Source organism: Molothrus ater, chromosome 9 (assembly GCF_012460135.2).
Source record: "Molothrus ater isolate BHLD 08-10-18 breed brown headed cowbird chromosome 9, BPBGC_Mater_1.1, whole genome shotgun sequence".
In the NCBI taxonomy this organism is placed as follows: domain Eukaryota; kingdom Metazoa; phylum Chordata; class Aves; order Passeriformes; family Icteridae; genus Molothrus; species Molothrus ater.
Window position 1 is genome coordinate 1,680,529 of NC_050486.2, and position 14,632 is coordinate 1,695,160.

At 55.2% G+C, this 14,632-nt stretch overlaps 2 protein-coding genes across 2 annotated transcripts; both read right to left on the bottom strand.

Annotated features, from left to right (window-relative positions):
- Window positions 1-2,248: 2,248 nt before the first annotated feature.
- METTL13 (methyltransferase 13, eEF1A lysine and N-terminal methyltransferase) lies at window positions 2,249-9,841 on the bottom strand. Its single transcript, XM_036388338.2, has 8 exons — window positions 9,686-9,841; window positions 7,584-8,331; window positions 6,716-6,915; window positions 5,994-6,189; window positions 5,237-5,380; window positions 4,436-4,645; window positions 3,954-4,085; window positions 2,249-3,001 (listed from the first exon to the last, which is right to left on the bottom strand). The coding sequence occupies exons 1-8, from the start codon at window positions 9,836-9,838 to the stop codon at window positions 2,727-2,729; spliced, it is 2,058 nt and encodes a 685-aa protein (XP_036244231.1). The 5' UTR covers window positions 9,839-9,841; the 3' UTR covers window positions 2,249-2,726.
- A 369-nt stretch (window positions 9,842-10,210) lies between these two features.
- Window positions 10,211-14,347, bottom strand: ITPA (inosine triphosphatase). The gene is given in 9 exon segments (XM_036387975.1): window positions 10,211-10,494; window positions 10,758-10,834; window positions 11,803-11,817; window positions 11,819-11,919; window positions 12,519-12,550; window positions 13,146-13,219; window positions 13,712-13,776; window positions 14,115-14,172; window positions 14,253-14,347. Coding segments are annotated over 9 exon segments (606 nt in total). The 5' UTR covers window positions 14,316-14,347; the 3' UTR covers window positions 10,211-10,373.
- Window positions 14,348-14,632: the final 285 nt, after the last annotated feature.

The following is a 14,632-nucleotide window of genomic DNA, read 5'->3' on the forward strand; positions in this document are numbered from 1 at the left end:
GAGAATCACTGGAGGAGTGACTGGGTGGTGGCACAGAGGGCACCCAGCCAGGCTGCCAGCCTTTATCTGAGGCAGGGAACAGGCCAGCCCTGCTCTCCTGGGCTGGGAACCATCAAAAGCACTTATTAAAACAGCATCTACTCCTTTGTGTACTTGCAGGTTAGCCCAGGGAGAAAGTAGGGCACCCATGTGTCCCTCTGTGGGAAGGGGAACAAGGGAGGAAGCATCAGAGAAGGGATCTGAGCAGAGCAGCTCCCAAAACAGAACCTGCTGGGAAATTGAAATAAAAACACACCCCCAGCTGCTGATCAGAGGGAGGTGCTTGCTGGCAGCACAGCTGCCATGGGGCATCCTAGGCACCAACAGCCCCATCTCCTGCATGGGGCAGAGCCCACATGGACCCCACTGCTGCAAGGGTGACAGCCTGTGGGAAATGGATTTGTAGAGAATTCTCAAAGCCTGACAGAGGGCTCACATAGTGTGCATCTGAATGCAAACCTTGAGATAAGAAATGCTGACTTAGAAATGCCATGGAATAAAACATATTGTTGAGAGAGAAATGGAACGAGAAACAAGTTTCAAAAGATGGCCTTGCAAAAAAGACTGGATACTTTGGAGAAACTATGAAACTATGAACATAGAACTATGAAAAATGCATTGTAGTAGGTCCCACAAGGAGTAATTTTAGATGATTGGCTTTAGGGCATTTACATCATGCTGTGGCAAAAGCTGATAGTCGAAGAAATGCTTATAATTTATTGTAATTAAGAAATAATTGGTTTCTGATTGTGATGGCATGAATTGTAACTTCTGTATTGCCTCACCCTTCACTTGAGGCTGAAAATGGAAAGAAAATTTTTAAATGCCTCTCAGTTGCCCCATCTCTGGGTCAGAAAGGGGCATAGTCCAACAAGAGCCTTTTGGGGTGTCCTTTCCATGGCCCCATGAGCTGGGGAACTGCAAACTCTCAGCTCACACAGCCTCCCACTCTGCTTTGGAAGTGGCAGAGGTTTTCCCACAGATGGAGGAGAGCTGGCTCCTTCCAAGCAAGGAAGGGGCAGCCCAAACCCTGCTGGGACAGGGGGTGTGAGCTGCAGGCCTGGGAGATGGCCCCAGCAGGGATACTGAGCCAGATCCCTCCTGGAGCTGTTCTGGTGTGCTGTTGGCTCCCGGGGCTGTGGAGAGGTGGCTGGGGAGGGCTTGCTTTGGGAAGCAGCTCTCAGAAAGGCTGCTTCACAGGTGTCCTCTCAGGCTGCCAGTGGCAGAAGGGAGCATGGAGTGAGGGTGCAGGATCAGTGGCAGAGCAGCAGTTTGTCACCTTGCTATCTGCAAGCTGGTCATTTTGGTACCTTGTCTCAGGCTCATTTTGGCACCTGCTGTTGCAGGGGAGAAAGACAAGCCCCCCCCTGCAAAATGGCTTCTGATGAATGAATGAGAACCTGCAGGTCCATGCCCAGCCAGGACACACATGATGCCTTAGGTTTGAGCTTTTCTATTTTTCACATTCTGTTCTGCTTTAGTGTGTGGGTCTGGGCTTCATATTAGGGGATGGTGAGCTCCTGCACAGAGCAGAGAGACAAAACAATTCCTGCTCTAGCTGGGCACCAAGGACAAATGATCCAAATCTCAGGCCCAAGAGCACAAACAATGTGGACTGAAGAGAGAAAAACAAGCAGGATGGGACTGCATGGGCTAAAGCTGTAATCGGACAATTAACTCCAATATGCAAATGGAGCAGAACTTATAAAAGTGAGAGACCTGAGAGACCCCATGACCAGTCATCCATTTTGTGACCATTTTGGTTCATCTTGGGTGTAGCCCTGGCTGGGCTCTTGTGCTGCCCAAGTTGGATCCACTGAGGCCACCTAATAAATCCCTACTTTATTCTTTATTCTGTCTAGTCTCTGTTCTATTCAGCCCTCACAAGGCATCACACAGGCCAGCTCCTGACTGAGCTGCCTGGGCAGGATTGGGGTGCTGTGGGAACACCGCAATGGTGTTTTCTTGCTGTCCTTTCATCCTGCAGGAAGGCTGACCTGCACCAGCTGGGTGAGTCTGGCCAGGAGCCTGAGCACAGGGCTGGGTCCCTGCTAGCCCTGGGGCAGAAGGGTTCTGAGCTCAGGTGTTTTAGTTCAGTGGTGATGGCTGGAGAGATTCAGAAGGGGGAAATGTACTGGGATGCTGAGTGGTGAGGGGGCAGTGGGGTTCAAGTTGCCTGCTCCCAGGACACACCTCTGAAGTGCAGTGATGACCGTAGTTTTCCCAGGGGTGTGGGTGCTTCAGAAATAAGCCTGAAATAGCAAAGCACTGCAGGCCTCAGAGCACCCCTGAGCACTTTATTCTCACAGCTCGCAGCCCACCCACGCACACCCACGAGCAGGCCTTGGAGCAGGCCCGGGGCTCTGCAGAGACACCAGAACGCTGGAGACGCAGGGAGAGGCACCCTCAGAACAACAGGAGCTGTGCTGAAGGGCAAGGAGAGTCGGAGGGTGGGAAAACAACGAGGACAGACCCAAACCCACAGCCCTGCCAGTCCCACAGCACCTTCCTCACCCCACAGCTGCCCCTCGGGCTGCACAGCCCCGCACGGTGCTGGAGCCATTCCTCAGGAAGGGCCTTCCCGTGCCAGCAGGCCCAGGCTGGCATCGGGCAGCAGTGCCAGCCATGGCTACCCTGTTGTGTCCCACAGGAGGCCTGTGGTGCCCGAGCAGAGCGGCAGAGCCCCCTCAGAGGACGAGCACGGCCTGCAGCATGTCTGCCAGCACATAGGAGCTGTCCCAGGGCCGGCCCGGCTGGCGCAGGGCCCCCTCCAGCGCCCGTGCCCGCGCCCCCAGCTCTGAGGGGCTGCGCCGGCCCGCGGGGCCCGCCTGGCACAGCAGGATCTCGTTCACCTCGCCCTGGATGCGGCGCGCGTAGAGCAGCGGGAACACGGCCCTGAGGGCGGCCAGCACCGACTCCTTCAGCCGGGCATCGCGGCACACCAGGTTGAGCACGAAGACTCCTGCAGCAGGGAGAGAGGAGGGAGCTCAGAGCAGCCTGCGCACCCCACTGTCACTGTGACATTCATGAAAAATCCCTTCCCCAGGGTTTGTCTCCTGAGAAGCCTCAGAAAAGAAATGTAAACAATAATTATCTGAGTGCTTGGAATGTGCTCTGGAGGTTGCTCACCAACAGGTGCATGGTTCCATGTGAATTGTTTTTACTTAATAACCAATCCCAGCCAGCTGTGCCGGACTCTCTGGTCAGTCACAAGTTTTTATTATCATTCTTGTCTGGCCTTCTGATGTCTCCTTTCTCTTTCTTTAGTATAGTTTTAGTATATAATTCTATATAATATAATTTCATGTGATATCATATCATGTGATAATATAATATAATATAATATAATATAATATAATATAATATAATATAATATAATATAATATAATATAATATAATATAATATAATATAATATAATATAATATAATATAATATAATATAATATAATATCAGCCTTCTAAGAACTAGGAGTCGGATTCTCATCTCTCACCTCGTCCTGGGGACCCTCACAACACTGCAACCATTGGTGACCACACCCCACCCTGCTCCCTGCCACCCTGGGCCACCCTGGTGAAAATGTCTCCCTCACTGGTGTGCCCCTGGCTCCATTCCACATCCCTGCTGCCACATGGGTGGTGGGTAGCCACGAGATCCGTTCTCAGGTATTGCCCACACCTTCTGCTTCCAGAAACCTCTGCTGGCCCCCTGGGATGTCTCAGCCTGTCTCAGGCCATCCTGCTGTCACAGTGCCCACTGAAACACCCAGATGCAGGACCCCCAGGAGAAGGGGATGCCATGCAGCAATCCTGGCTGTAGCCAGTATTCTCCAGGATGAGAAACGGTGGCACAGCCCCAACTCCACACAGAACCAACCAGCCTAGCCACAGGGACATGGCCACATCTCCCCTCCTACCTTCTGGCTTGAGGATGGTTTTAACTTTCTGCAGAAAGGGCTTCTCCACAAAGGCTGGGGGTGGGCAGCTCATCCCCACCGTGAGGTCTTTGCTGTCCACATCAAACATGATGGCATCATACTGGGCTGGTGCTGCAGGACAAAGCACAGACAGCTGTTACCCTCTGGGACAGAAGTGAGCTACACACGTGGGAAGGCCAAAGATGGGATGGTCAAGACACTCCTTCTGCCATGTTATGGGTGACTTCTCTGCTGGGGTTTCTCTTTACAAGCCCTTGGTGCTGGGGGAGGCACCAACCTCTACACAGGTTGGCAAGGACAGGCTGTGAGCTGCAGAGACCTGGTGAGGCTGGGGACTGTGACACAGGGCAGGAGATGGGCAGGAAGGGGAAGCAGGTGGTGACAACAGCCCAGGACTCTGTTACCCATGGTGGCACCCACTGGGCTCGATGGGGCACCTGAGATGCTCTGTGAGATGGTACCTTCAGCTGCCAGCTTGGCCACGTAGTCCAGGCCATCGGAGACGTGCACCTGCATGCGCTCACCCTGGCAGAACCCGAACCAGTGCGTGGCCACTTCCAGCATGGAGGGGTCGATCTCCACCACGGCCACGCGGGCCTGAGAGAAGTAATCGTGGACAAAGAGGGGCAGGCTGCCCCCGCCGAGCCCCACCACCAGCACTGCCAGCTCTCCTGCCAACCAAGAGCACCCAGTGAGCCTCCAGGATGCCAGAATCCCACTGCTCGTCTGTCATGGACATATTTTATGAAAAATCCTTTAGTTAGGATTTTTCTCCTGAGAAGCTGAGAGGCCTAAGAAATTAAATGTAAACAATAATTACCTGCTGCTGTGGAATGCAACAGGTGCATCTTTGATTGGTCTCATGTGGTTGTTTTTAATTAATGGCCAATCACAGCCCAGCTGTCTCAGACTGTCTGGTCAGTCACAAGATTTTATTATCATTCCATTCCTTTCTATTCCTTTCAAGCCTTCTGAGGAAATCCTTTCTTCTATTCTTTAGTATACTTTTAGTATATAATTTTCTTTTAATATAATATATATCATAAAATAATAAATCAGCCTTCTGAAACATAGAATCAAGATTCTCATATCTTCCCTCGTCCTGGGACCCCTGCAAACACAACCACACTCATCCCACCCACCATCCCCAAACCGCTTTGGGAAGGGTGCCCGGAGCACCTTGGCCAACAGAGCCTTTCCCCAAGGGGCTGTGGCGTGGGGACACCTGCCCCAGCCCAGCCTCCCACTGCTGGCCTCGTCACCTGGGAGGGCGTCGGGGCCCCCCAGCAGGCAGAGCCCCGCAACCATGGCCTTGTGGTGCTCACAGCACAGGTAGCTCTTGTCGACGGCTCCAGGTGGCTCTGTGGGGCTGGGTTTCTTCTTGTCCTTCCTCCTCTTCTTCTGGCCTGAGTAACAGGAGACACCAGCCAGTAAGGCAAGGGGGGAGATGGAGGTGCTTTCTGAGAACCAGCCACCCTCAGCCCTGTCCCACCCACGGTGTAAGAACACTACCAAGTGTCACAGACATCTTTTATGAAAAATCCTTTCCTTAAGATTTTTCCTCCTGAGAAGCTGAGAGGCCTCAGGAACAAAATGTAAACAATGGTTATCTGCTGCTGTGGAATGCAACAGGTGGATCTTTGATTTGCCCATGTTGATTGTTTCTCATTAATGGCCAATCACAGCCCAGCTGACTCAGACCCTCTGTCCTAGCCACAAACCTGTTATCATTCTTTCTTTCCTATTCTATTCTTAGCTAGCCTTCTGATGAAATCCTTTCTTCTATTCTTTTAGTATAGTTTTAATATAATATATATAATAAAATAATAAATCAAGCCTTGTGAAACATGGAGTCAGATCCTCATCTCTTCCCTCATCCTGGACCCCTGTGAACATGGTCACATCCAAGGCTGCTCTAGAGCATGACAGGCAGGTCCCAGCAGGACTTCTACCTTCTTCCTGTACTGCTCTCACTCTCTGTCACCCTAAAAAATCAGCCTTGGCCCCTGCCCCGTGTACCTGGGAGAGGTGTGGGGGCCAAGAGCCGAGCCTCAGACTGCACCACGTTCCTGTTCTGGAGGAAGATGAGGCGGCGGAAGTAGCAGCTGCCATCTCCCTTCACATCCTCCACCACGAAGTCCCCGCTCAGGGCGCTGCTGCCACGGTGCCGCACCGCCCGCACCCCGATGTCCCCTCCCACAGACAGGAAGGGCACCTGCAGGGAGGACAGGGCTGCTGGGCTTGGCTTTCCCACTGTCCTGACTGAGCCAGGACGAAGCAGACACAATAGAGGAGCAGTGGGATGCCACAGGAGAGCTGGGGATCTGCACTGGATTGACTCTCAACACAGGGAGCAAACACAGCAAGAGTTTTTACAAGAGCTCAGATGGTGTGGAGTTGAGGCAGGAAGGAGAAGACAGAAGGAACAGAAGTTGAAGCCAGGATTAAGACAGGAGACTGGATGCTTTTAGGGTTTCTGGATCTCTGCTTTTCTTGTGATGTTGGATTTTGGAGGGCAAGGACTTTGTACTGAATCCTACCACACAAGCACCTCAAATCCTGCCTCCAAGCACAGACAGACAGCTGGAGGGAAAGCCAAGAGAAGCTGCGCCTGAAGCCCATTGCCTGCCCACCAAGGCATCCAGCTCAGTCTCCCTTGGAGAAGAGGGTTTCCCTGCTGGCAGAGCCAGCCTGGCCCTGTTTTGGGAAGCCCACCAGGGGGCCGGGCAGTGGGGGCTCACCTGCTGCCGGGCAGGGAGGCCCGGCGGGGCCAGCTCCATCACCTTCCCCGAGAGCTCAGCCTGGATGGCGGCCATGCCCTCGTAGAGCTGCTCCCTGTGCAGCGCCACCGTCAGCAGGCGCCCGAAGCCCGCGCTGGCCGCCAGCTGCCGCCGCCCCTCCTCCGTCCCAAAGAGCCACTCGGTCTCCCTGCCCTGCGGGACTGCAGAAGGGGCTGCCATCAGCCTGGGCTGCTCCCGGCCTGGAGCCGCCAGGGGAGGAGCCACAGGGAATGGCAAGACATTCAAGGGAGGTAGCACTGCTTGGTTAGAGCCAGGATCTCCCCTGCTTTGGGCAGGCTCATGGGAAAAGCTGGAAAAGCCACATCTCATTAGAAGGGGTGTCCAACAGGCTCCTGAGCTGTCTCCAGGCTGTGGGAGCTTTGCAGGCATGCAGGGAGGGAATGGTGCTGCTGGCAGAGGCTGACACATCTCTGTGAGTGCAGCCCCAGCAGTCTGGCCCTGTAAGCCAGGACATCCACAGAGAGCAGCGACGCCTTCCTGGCTCCAAGGTGCTAACTTGGCTGTCACCAGCATCCAGGCAGGAATCACCACCTTGGAGGCAGGGCAGGCAGTGTCCCTCTGCCCAACAAGCTCCTCTGTGCCACATCTGTGCTTGCACCACCCCACTGCAAAGCCAGGACTAAAACATCACCCCAACTGCAAAGCACATACCCCACCACAAAGGCAGGGCTAAAACATCACCCCAACCCCACACAGGTGGGTTATTTCCCTCTCCAGCCCCAAATTCAACAGGCCCTGAAGGGCTGGCTGCTTTGCAGCTCCTGGCCAGGGCAAGCACCTGGCTGCAGCCTGCACGGGCTGTACTCACTGATGAAGATGGCAAAGTGATTGTCCCGGGAAGGTTTCACCGAGGGGCTGTCCACCACGTGCAGCGTGTAGCGAGGCTTCCCACTCTCTCTGTCACACAGATCCAAGGAAACCTGTTCCCTGCAGGGGGTTTTGCTGATCTGGCTGCAGAGCAGGGCATAGTGCTGCCTGTCCTTCACCGCTGCCAGCAGCCGCTCCGCGCTCTCCACCCGCACGGGCCTGTCCTGCTCCTCGGAGCAGATCTCCAGGATCTGAGCTGCTGAGCCAGGCACCTTCCTGAACTTTGTCATCACATACACAAAGACAGGCAGCACAAACTGCTGCTTGTCCCCACTGCTGGCCACCTGGTGTACTCGCACCACCCAGCCTTCCTGGGAGAAGTATTCCACAGCTTTCTTCAGCACGTGGGCTTGTGCCAAGGAGACGCAGAGGTAGCGCCCTCCCACCTGCAGCACCCGGCTGATCTCAGCAAACATCTGCTCCACCTTGGCTAAAGTGGCCTCCTCCTCATCGGTCAGCAGGGCATCCAGTGTGCCTTTGTCCAGGACCACTTGGAAGTGGGCATCAGGGAAGTCCATGTGGAGCATGTCCATCAGCAGGTAGCTCATCCCGGGCCGGGTGCTGGCGCTGCGCTCCCGCATCTGGCGCACGGCGGCGTCGCTGACGTCGATGTTGACGATGTCCTGGCACATGCCCACGTCGTACATCTGCTCGCTCAGCTCCGAGTTCCCACAGCCCACCACGAGAACCTGGGCAGCAGCACAGAGCAGGGAGATGGTGACAACACCCTGGAAATACCCCCCCTCATTTAAGGAGCAAATACCAGATGTGTGTGGGGCCCTCAGTGAAAAGCACACCCTCGGAGCCTGCAAAGTCACTCTGCATGGCCCAGGATAACATGTCCACAGGGCACAGTCCCATGGCACAGAAGTGATGTGTCTGCTGCATGTTTTCTGAGAATGACCCCGGAGTTTTAACCCCCAGAGCTGCCCAGACTAGGGCCACCCAGGGGTCTATCCTGTCCCCTTGCTAAGGCATACTGGGGGCTTCACATTGAGAAAAATGCATGTATTTTATGATTGGCTTTTTGCAAACATTAAAATGAATATTATATGTGTTGTGTTAGAAAGTTACACTGTATTAATTCTCTAAAGTAGTGTGTTAAATATAGTTTTAGGTTATAAAAAATATTAAAATAGAAACTATGCTATGTAGGATACTTTTTTAAAGAACTTGCAGCGAGATAGCAGCCACAGGACACCTAAATCTTTCAGAAAAAAAGAATTTATTGCCCTCTTATCAGAAGAAATGAACTTCTTCCCACTTTGAAGGTGCTGTCAGGATCAGAGGAAGAAGTTGTTGATGACCAGACAGAATCCTGTGTTTGAATGGAATTTATGCATCATGGATGAGGTGTATGAATATGCAACAGGCTGTTGCTTTAAAGGGTTAATCCTCTGTTAACGTGGGTCCTTTTTCAGGCTCGTGCTGCCCAGAAAAAGGTACCCGGACATCCGTAACTCTTTGTTTCTATTGTCTCGTATTGTCCTAATTCAAATTGTTCAAATTATTATTACTCGATTGTATTACTATTTTTATAACTATTTTATTACCATTAAACTTTTAAAATTAAAAAAAAAAACAAACAAGTGATTGGCGTGTTTCACAACATCATCTGTGTCAGTCCTCGCACACAGAACCAACTAGCCTGGAAAAGATCTCTGAGAACGTGGAGCCCAAGCGATGACCAAACACCACCGTGCCAACCAGACCACGGCACTGAGTGCCACATTCTGTTTCTCCTGAAACATCTCCAGGGACGGTGACATTCCAATGTCTAAGCGCCCTTCTCTGAAGAAATTCATCCTCCGACTGTCCACCCTAAACCTTCCCTGGCACAGCTCAAGACTATGTTCTTTCATTCGGTTGCTGGGTGCCTGGCAGAAGAAGCCGAGCCCCAGCTGGCTACAAGCTCCGTTCAGGGACTTGTAGAGAGCGGTAAGGTCAGAGCTGACCTCCTCTTCTGCAGGCAAAACCACCTCAGAGCTGGCGGCGCAGGAGGAGCGCGGCGGGGACACAGCGCTGGCTGCCAGCGGGGCTCACCTTGTCGCGGGGCCGCACATACTTGTGCAGAACGGGGCAGAGCTCCGGGAAGGCCCCGTACCACTCGAAGGGCCGCTGCCCGCGCTGGCGGAAGAAGCGATCCCAGTAGCGTGCGGAGCCGAACTCGGCGGGGCTGCGGGGCAGCAGCTCCATGGCCGGGCTGGGCCGGGCCCCGCTCCCGCCGCCGCCACGGCCCCACGTGTGCGCCGCGCTGACCGCTTCCGGCTGCGCGGCACGGCGCGCCCGCCGCCCATTGGCTGCCTCCGCCCCGGCCACCGCCCATTGGCTGCCTCCGCCCAGACCGTTCCCCATTGGCTGACTCCGCCCAGACCGTTCCCCATTGGCTGCCTCCGCCCAGACCGTTCCCCATTGGCTGCCTCCGGCCCGGCCGCTCCGCGCTCCGCGGCCCCGGCGCGCCCCCGCCCGGTGCCGGTCCGAAGCCGCCCCCGGCACACAAAGGCGCAGCTTTAACAGCGCACAGCGCTGGGCTCTGCTGGAGCAATAAAAAGGAGAGCGAGGCAGCGGTGGGTTCGAAGGAGCAGCTTTAATGGCAGCCCGCAGCGGAGGGAGTCTCTGCGGCGCTGCCTGTGACATGCACCCCGCCTGCCCGGCAGGGCTCGGACACGGGGATCTCCAGGGGTCCTTTCCCACCCAGGAATCCCGTGCGGCTGTGTGAGCTCCCTCGGCGCTAGCTGGGAGCGGGGCGAGGCTCTGGAGAGTCGCTCTGAAGAAAGAAGGCGGAGAGCTCGCTCAGCGCCCGGTACCGGTGTGAGATGGAGTTCTTCACCGCCTTGGGCATTTCAGCGTAGCTGCGGGGGACAGAAACAAGTGTCAGTAGCAGGGACACTACAGCACATCGCTGGAGCACCGAGAGCTCCCCCTCTGCCTCCCTGCTTGGCTCAGGGGGGCATCTGTAGTGACAGAACCCCTGGTCCGGGGGTTTCCCATCACCCACTGTGTTCTGATCCAGGAGAACATGTCCCCTGATGCCCTTCCTCACAAGCAAGTTCCCCTGGACACCCTTGACCAAGGTTTGCCTTACACCAAGAGCTGTAGGTAAAACACCACTTACGTCTGGTTGTAGCCATTTGGCTGAAAGCAGGGATCCCAGCCAAAATCCCGAGGGCCCCTGGGCTCCACTATCACTCCCTGCCATGAGAAAGCACAGAAAAACATTAAAAGAACACAAAAAAGCACAAAAACCCCTTAAAGACTGCACACCCTTGCAGTCACATCTCAAACACAGACAGAGACATGCAGCCACAGCTCACAGTGCAGCCACCACAGGCCCTGCAGGTGCTGTCCCCTCCCCAGGACGTGACCAAAGTCAGCAGCTCCAAACTCACACTGCCCTATGGTGACAGTGCTTTGACCTCTCCAAACACCAGAGCTAAGAACTGTTATACAGAGGGAGAATTTACTAGGAACTAATATTTAAATTTACTAGGAACTAATATTTAAATTAGTGCATTCACTAGGAATTAATATTTAAATTCCATTTTACACATTCATTTTTTTATGTTGACATTTTTTATTTTTTTAATCAACTAATTAAACCATATATCCCTACATTATCCAAATAATTTGTCATCAACACACTTTCAATTAACCTTCCTCTATATTTCCTAGTATCAAAAACAATAACCAACTGTCATCATCACTCCATAACCACCCCCACAAATAGAATTAACCCCAGAACTAACCCCCCAAAAAACCAAACAAAAATACAAACCATGATCATAAATCATCAACCAATCACCCACCAAATTTTATATTCTTATAACTTATAAAAAAGCATGACACTGAAGATGTCAAGATGGCTGCCACACACACCCAAGGACAAAAGACTTAGTCCTAACCTTACTGTTAGTTTTTGCTAGGTATATACATGCAAGTATCCGTGCTCCATACAATTCCCTAAAAACTGAGCCCAGAGGAGATGGGGCTGAGCAGACTGAGGTGACGCTCAGTGAGCACCCCTGAACACAGGGCTGCACCCCAGCACCCACCTCCCACCAGCTGCGCCCTCCCCAGCGCCCCAGAGGCCAGCACAGTGTCCCCAGCAGGGGCACAGTGGCAGTGGCAGCAGAACCCCCCTCCCAGCACACAGCACCTACGTGGGTCTGGCCCTTTGAAGAGCTTCACGGGCTCCTCGGGGTTGCCGCTGCTGAAGGCGAAGGTGCAGAGCGCGTAGGCAGACTTGTCCTCAAAGCCAGCCAGCAGCTTGTACAGCCCTGGGGGACACAGGAGGGAGCCTGCAGCTCCTGCTGCTCCCTGGGAGCACAGCACAGCCACCCAGTGTTCCACATGGCATTCCCAACCCCCCTGGGAGGTGACAGAGCTCAGGCACCAGCGTGTTCTTGGCAGGATCCCTGCTGTGACTGAGGCCAGAGCTCAGCTCTCATCTCCAGAGCCCTGCCATGAATCTGGGAGAGGAAGCAACCCAGCATAACTAAAGCCCCTGGTGCTTGAAAGTGATCAGTGCTCATGTTAATGACACCAGCACAGGATTTGCAGTCACACTCTGAGCTTGGGGTCAAGGCACAGCAGGGGAGGGGAGTGTTAGTGGAGAGGGGCTTGCCCTGAAGCCACAGGGAGCAGAGATCTTCCAGGTCACATTGAGGACAAGCAAGATGCTCCCATGAGCTCTGCCACCAGCCTGCAGAGGCAGGAGTCTGGGAATCCAGGATGGAGCTACTGAGAAAAACAACATCCCAGGAAGGAGGGCACAGAGCAGGCTGGAGGAACCTGCTGGTTCCCCCAGCACGGGCAGGGAGCCACTTCAGGGGCACAGGAGTGGGTCACACACAGAGCAGGGACATGAGGGCAGTACCTTCTGGCTTGAGTTTCTCCAGGAACCATTTTCTGAAAAGGAAGGAAAGAGGGAAGATCAATTTTTGCAATTATCTCTCAGATATATAGACATCCTTGTGACATTGTTGCTTACATTTTCATAGGCCTTTGAATCCCTCTCAGTGTGCTGTAAGATCACTCATTCTGCACTATTTACCAGGAAGGACAGACTTACCTCTTAAGATGAAGGGGACACAGTGAAACAGCAGTGGGGAATTTAATTTACTGTATCCTAGTTTTATGTATATAAATACATAATAACTTTGTTACCTTCTGGATTAAAGCTGTCCCTAGGAGAACCTATGGGGCACTCATGGCAGAGTCTTGCTGAAAGGCTTGGTGCCTTTACTGCTCTTTGGACAGCTTCCCAAGCTGCCAGAGCAGGCAGCACAGATTAAAACCAGAGCCAAGAGCCCAGCTCTGTCTGTCCATCCCTGCTCTGTGATTTACCACAGGGCTCAAGGAGCTCAGTGCAGCCCCTGGCGTGCAGGATGAAGGGCAGGGCACAGCCATCACCTCCCTGACCCCACTGCTCCTGCAGTGTGGAGCCCACCCTGCCAGCCTGGGCCCCTAGCCCTGGCACATGAAAGGGGAAACAGCCACTTACATGTAGGGTCCTGGGAGCCCCCCCAGGGCATTGAAGCACAAGCAGGTGTCCTCTACTATAACAGGTCCCTGAACCTACAGTGACAGCCCAAGAGAAGAACATCAGACCTAAAGGAAGGCATTGCCTCCAAACCTATTCCCTTGCTCCATCCCATCCTCATGTTTCCACCTGACAAAGGCAACACACACCAGAGACAGACACAATGAAAGCCAAACTCCCCCCAGGCAGGCCAGAGAGGCTGAAACACAGTAGGGAAGGTTTCACATGGAGAAAAACAAGCAGAGCTGAACACTCCCTGCCATCCTGGAGGGCAAGGAAAGGGAAAGCCTGTGTTCCAGAGCCATGCCTGCAGGATACCCAGCCCAGAGCCAGCAGACATCAAACTCTTTGTCCTGCAGCCACTGGGCCTGAAGGAGCTTCCGTGACCTCCCGCTGCTGGAGGGACACAGCATAAACCAGCACAGCCGGGTGATGAGAGAGCAGCGGGGTCAGTCTGGATCCTTCAGTGTCCCTGCCTGGGGTCCCCCCACACCCATCCCGCCGGGAAAGGAGAAGGAGCGAGTGACCTGCCGGGCGGCTTCGCGGCACTTCTGCACCGAGATCTCGTCTGGCTCCCCCTGGTACTCGGGCACTGCGGACACGGGGACGGAGCGGTGCTGAGCACACGGCGGGGCCGGGCCGGACCGGAGCGGTGCTGAGCACACGGCGGGGCCGGGCCGGAGCGGTGCTGAGCGCACGGCGGGGCCGGGCCGGACCGGAGCGGTGCTGAGCACACGGCAGGGCCGGGCCGGACCGGAGCGGTGCTGAGCACACGGCGGGGCCGGGCCGGAGCGGTGCTGAGCACACGGCGGGGCCGGGCCGGAGCGGTGCTGAGCGCACGGCGGGGCCGGGCCGGAGCGGTGCTGAGCACACGGCAGGGCAGGGCCGGGCCGGGCCGGGCCGAGCCCTCGCACCCCGCCAGCAACTTACGGTCAATTTTCTTCGCCACCAGCGTGTAGGGAGAGGAGTCCCCGAGGATCTGCGTGACCTGCGCAGGCAGAAGGGAGTGACAGGGCAGGGAGGGACAGAGGCAAACCCGCTGGCCAGGCTCGCTCCCGCCGCCCTCACCTCCTCCAGTTTCTTGGCGTTGCCCGTCACGAACACGACGCTCCGCCGCGCCGGCGCCGCCATGCTGACCGCGCGCTCGGCCCCTGCGCGCCCGGCCGCCAATCAGCGCCGGCGGCGCGCCGCGCCCCGCAGCGCTCGGCCAATGGGGAACGCGCCCGCCCCGCAGCGTCCAGCCAATGGGGAGGGCGTCCGCCCACGCCAGAGAGGCGGGAACTGCCGGCCCGCGGGAGGCGCGCGGAGGGCGGGGCGGGCCGCCATGGCAACCGCTCCCTCACGGCCCGGGCCGGGCTCACAGCCCCGGCCTTTGCAGCCCGCGCTGCCTTTCCTGAGGTAAAATCAGCTGCAGTCGGGGAATTGTCGGGTAAGGAATTGGGCTCCAA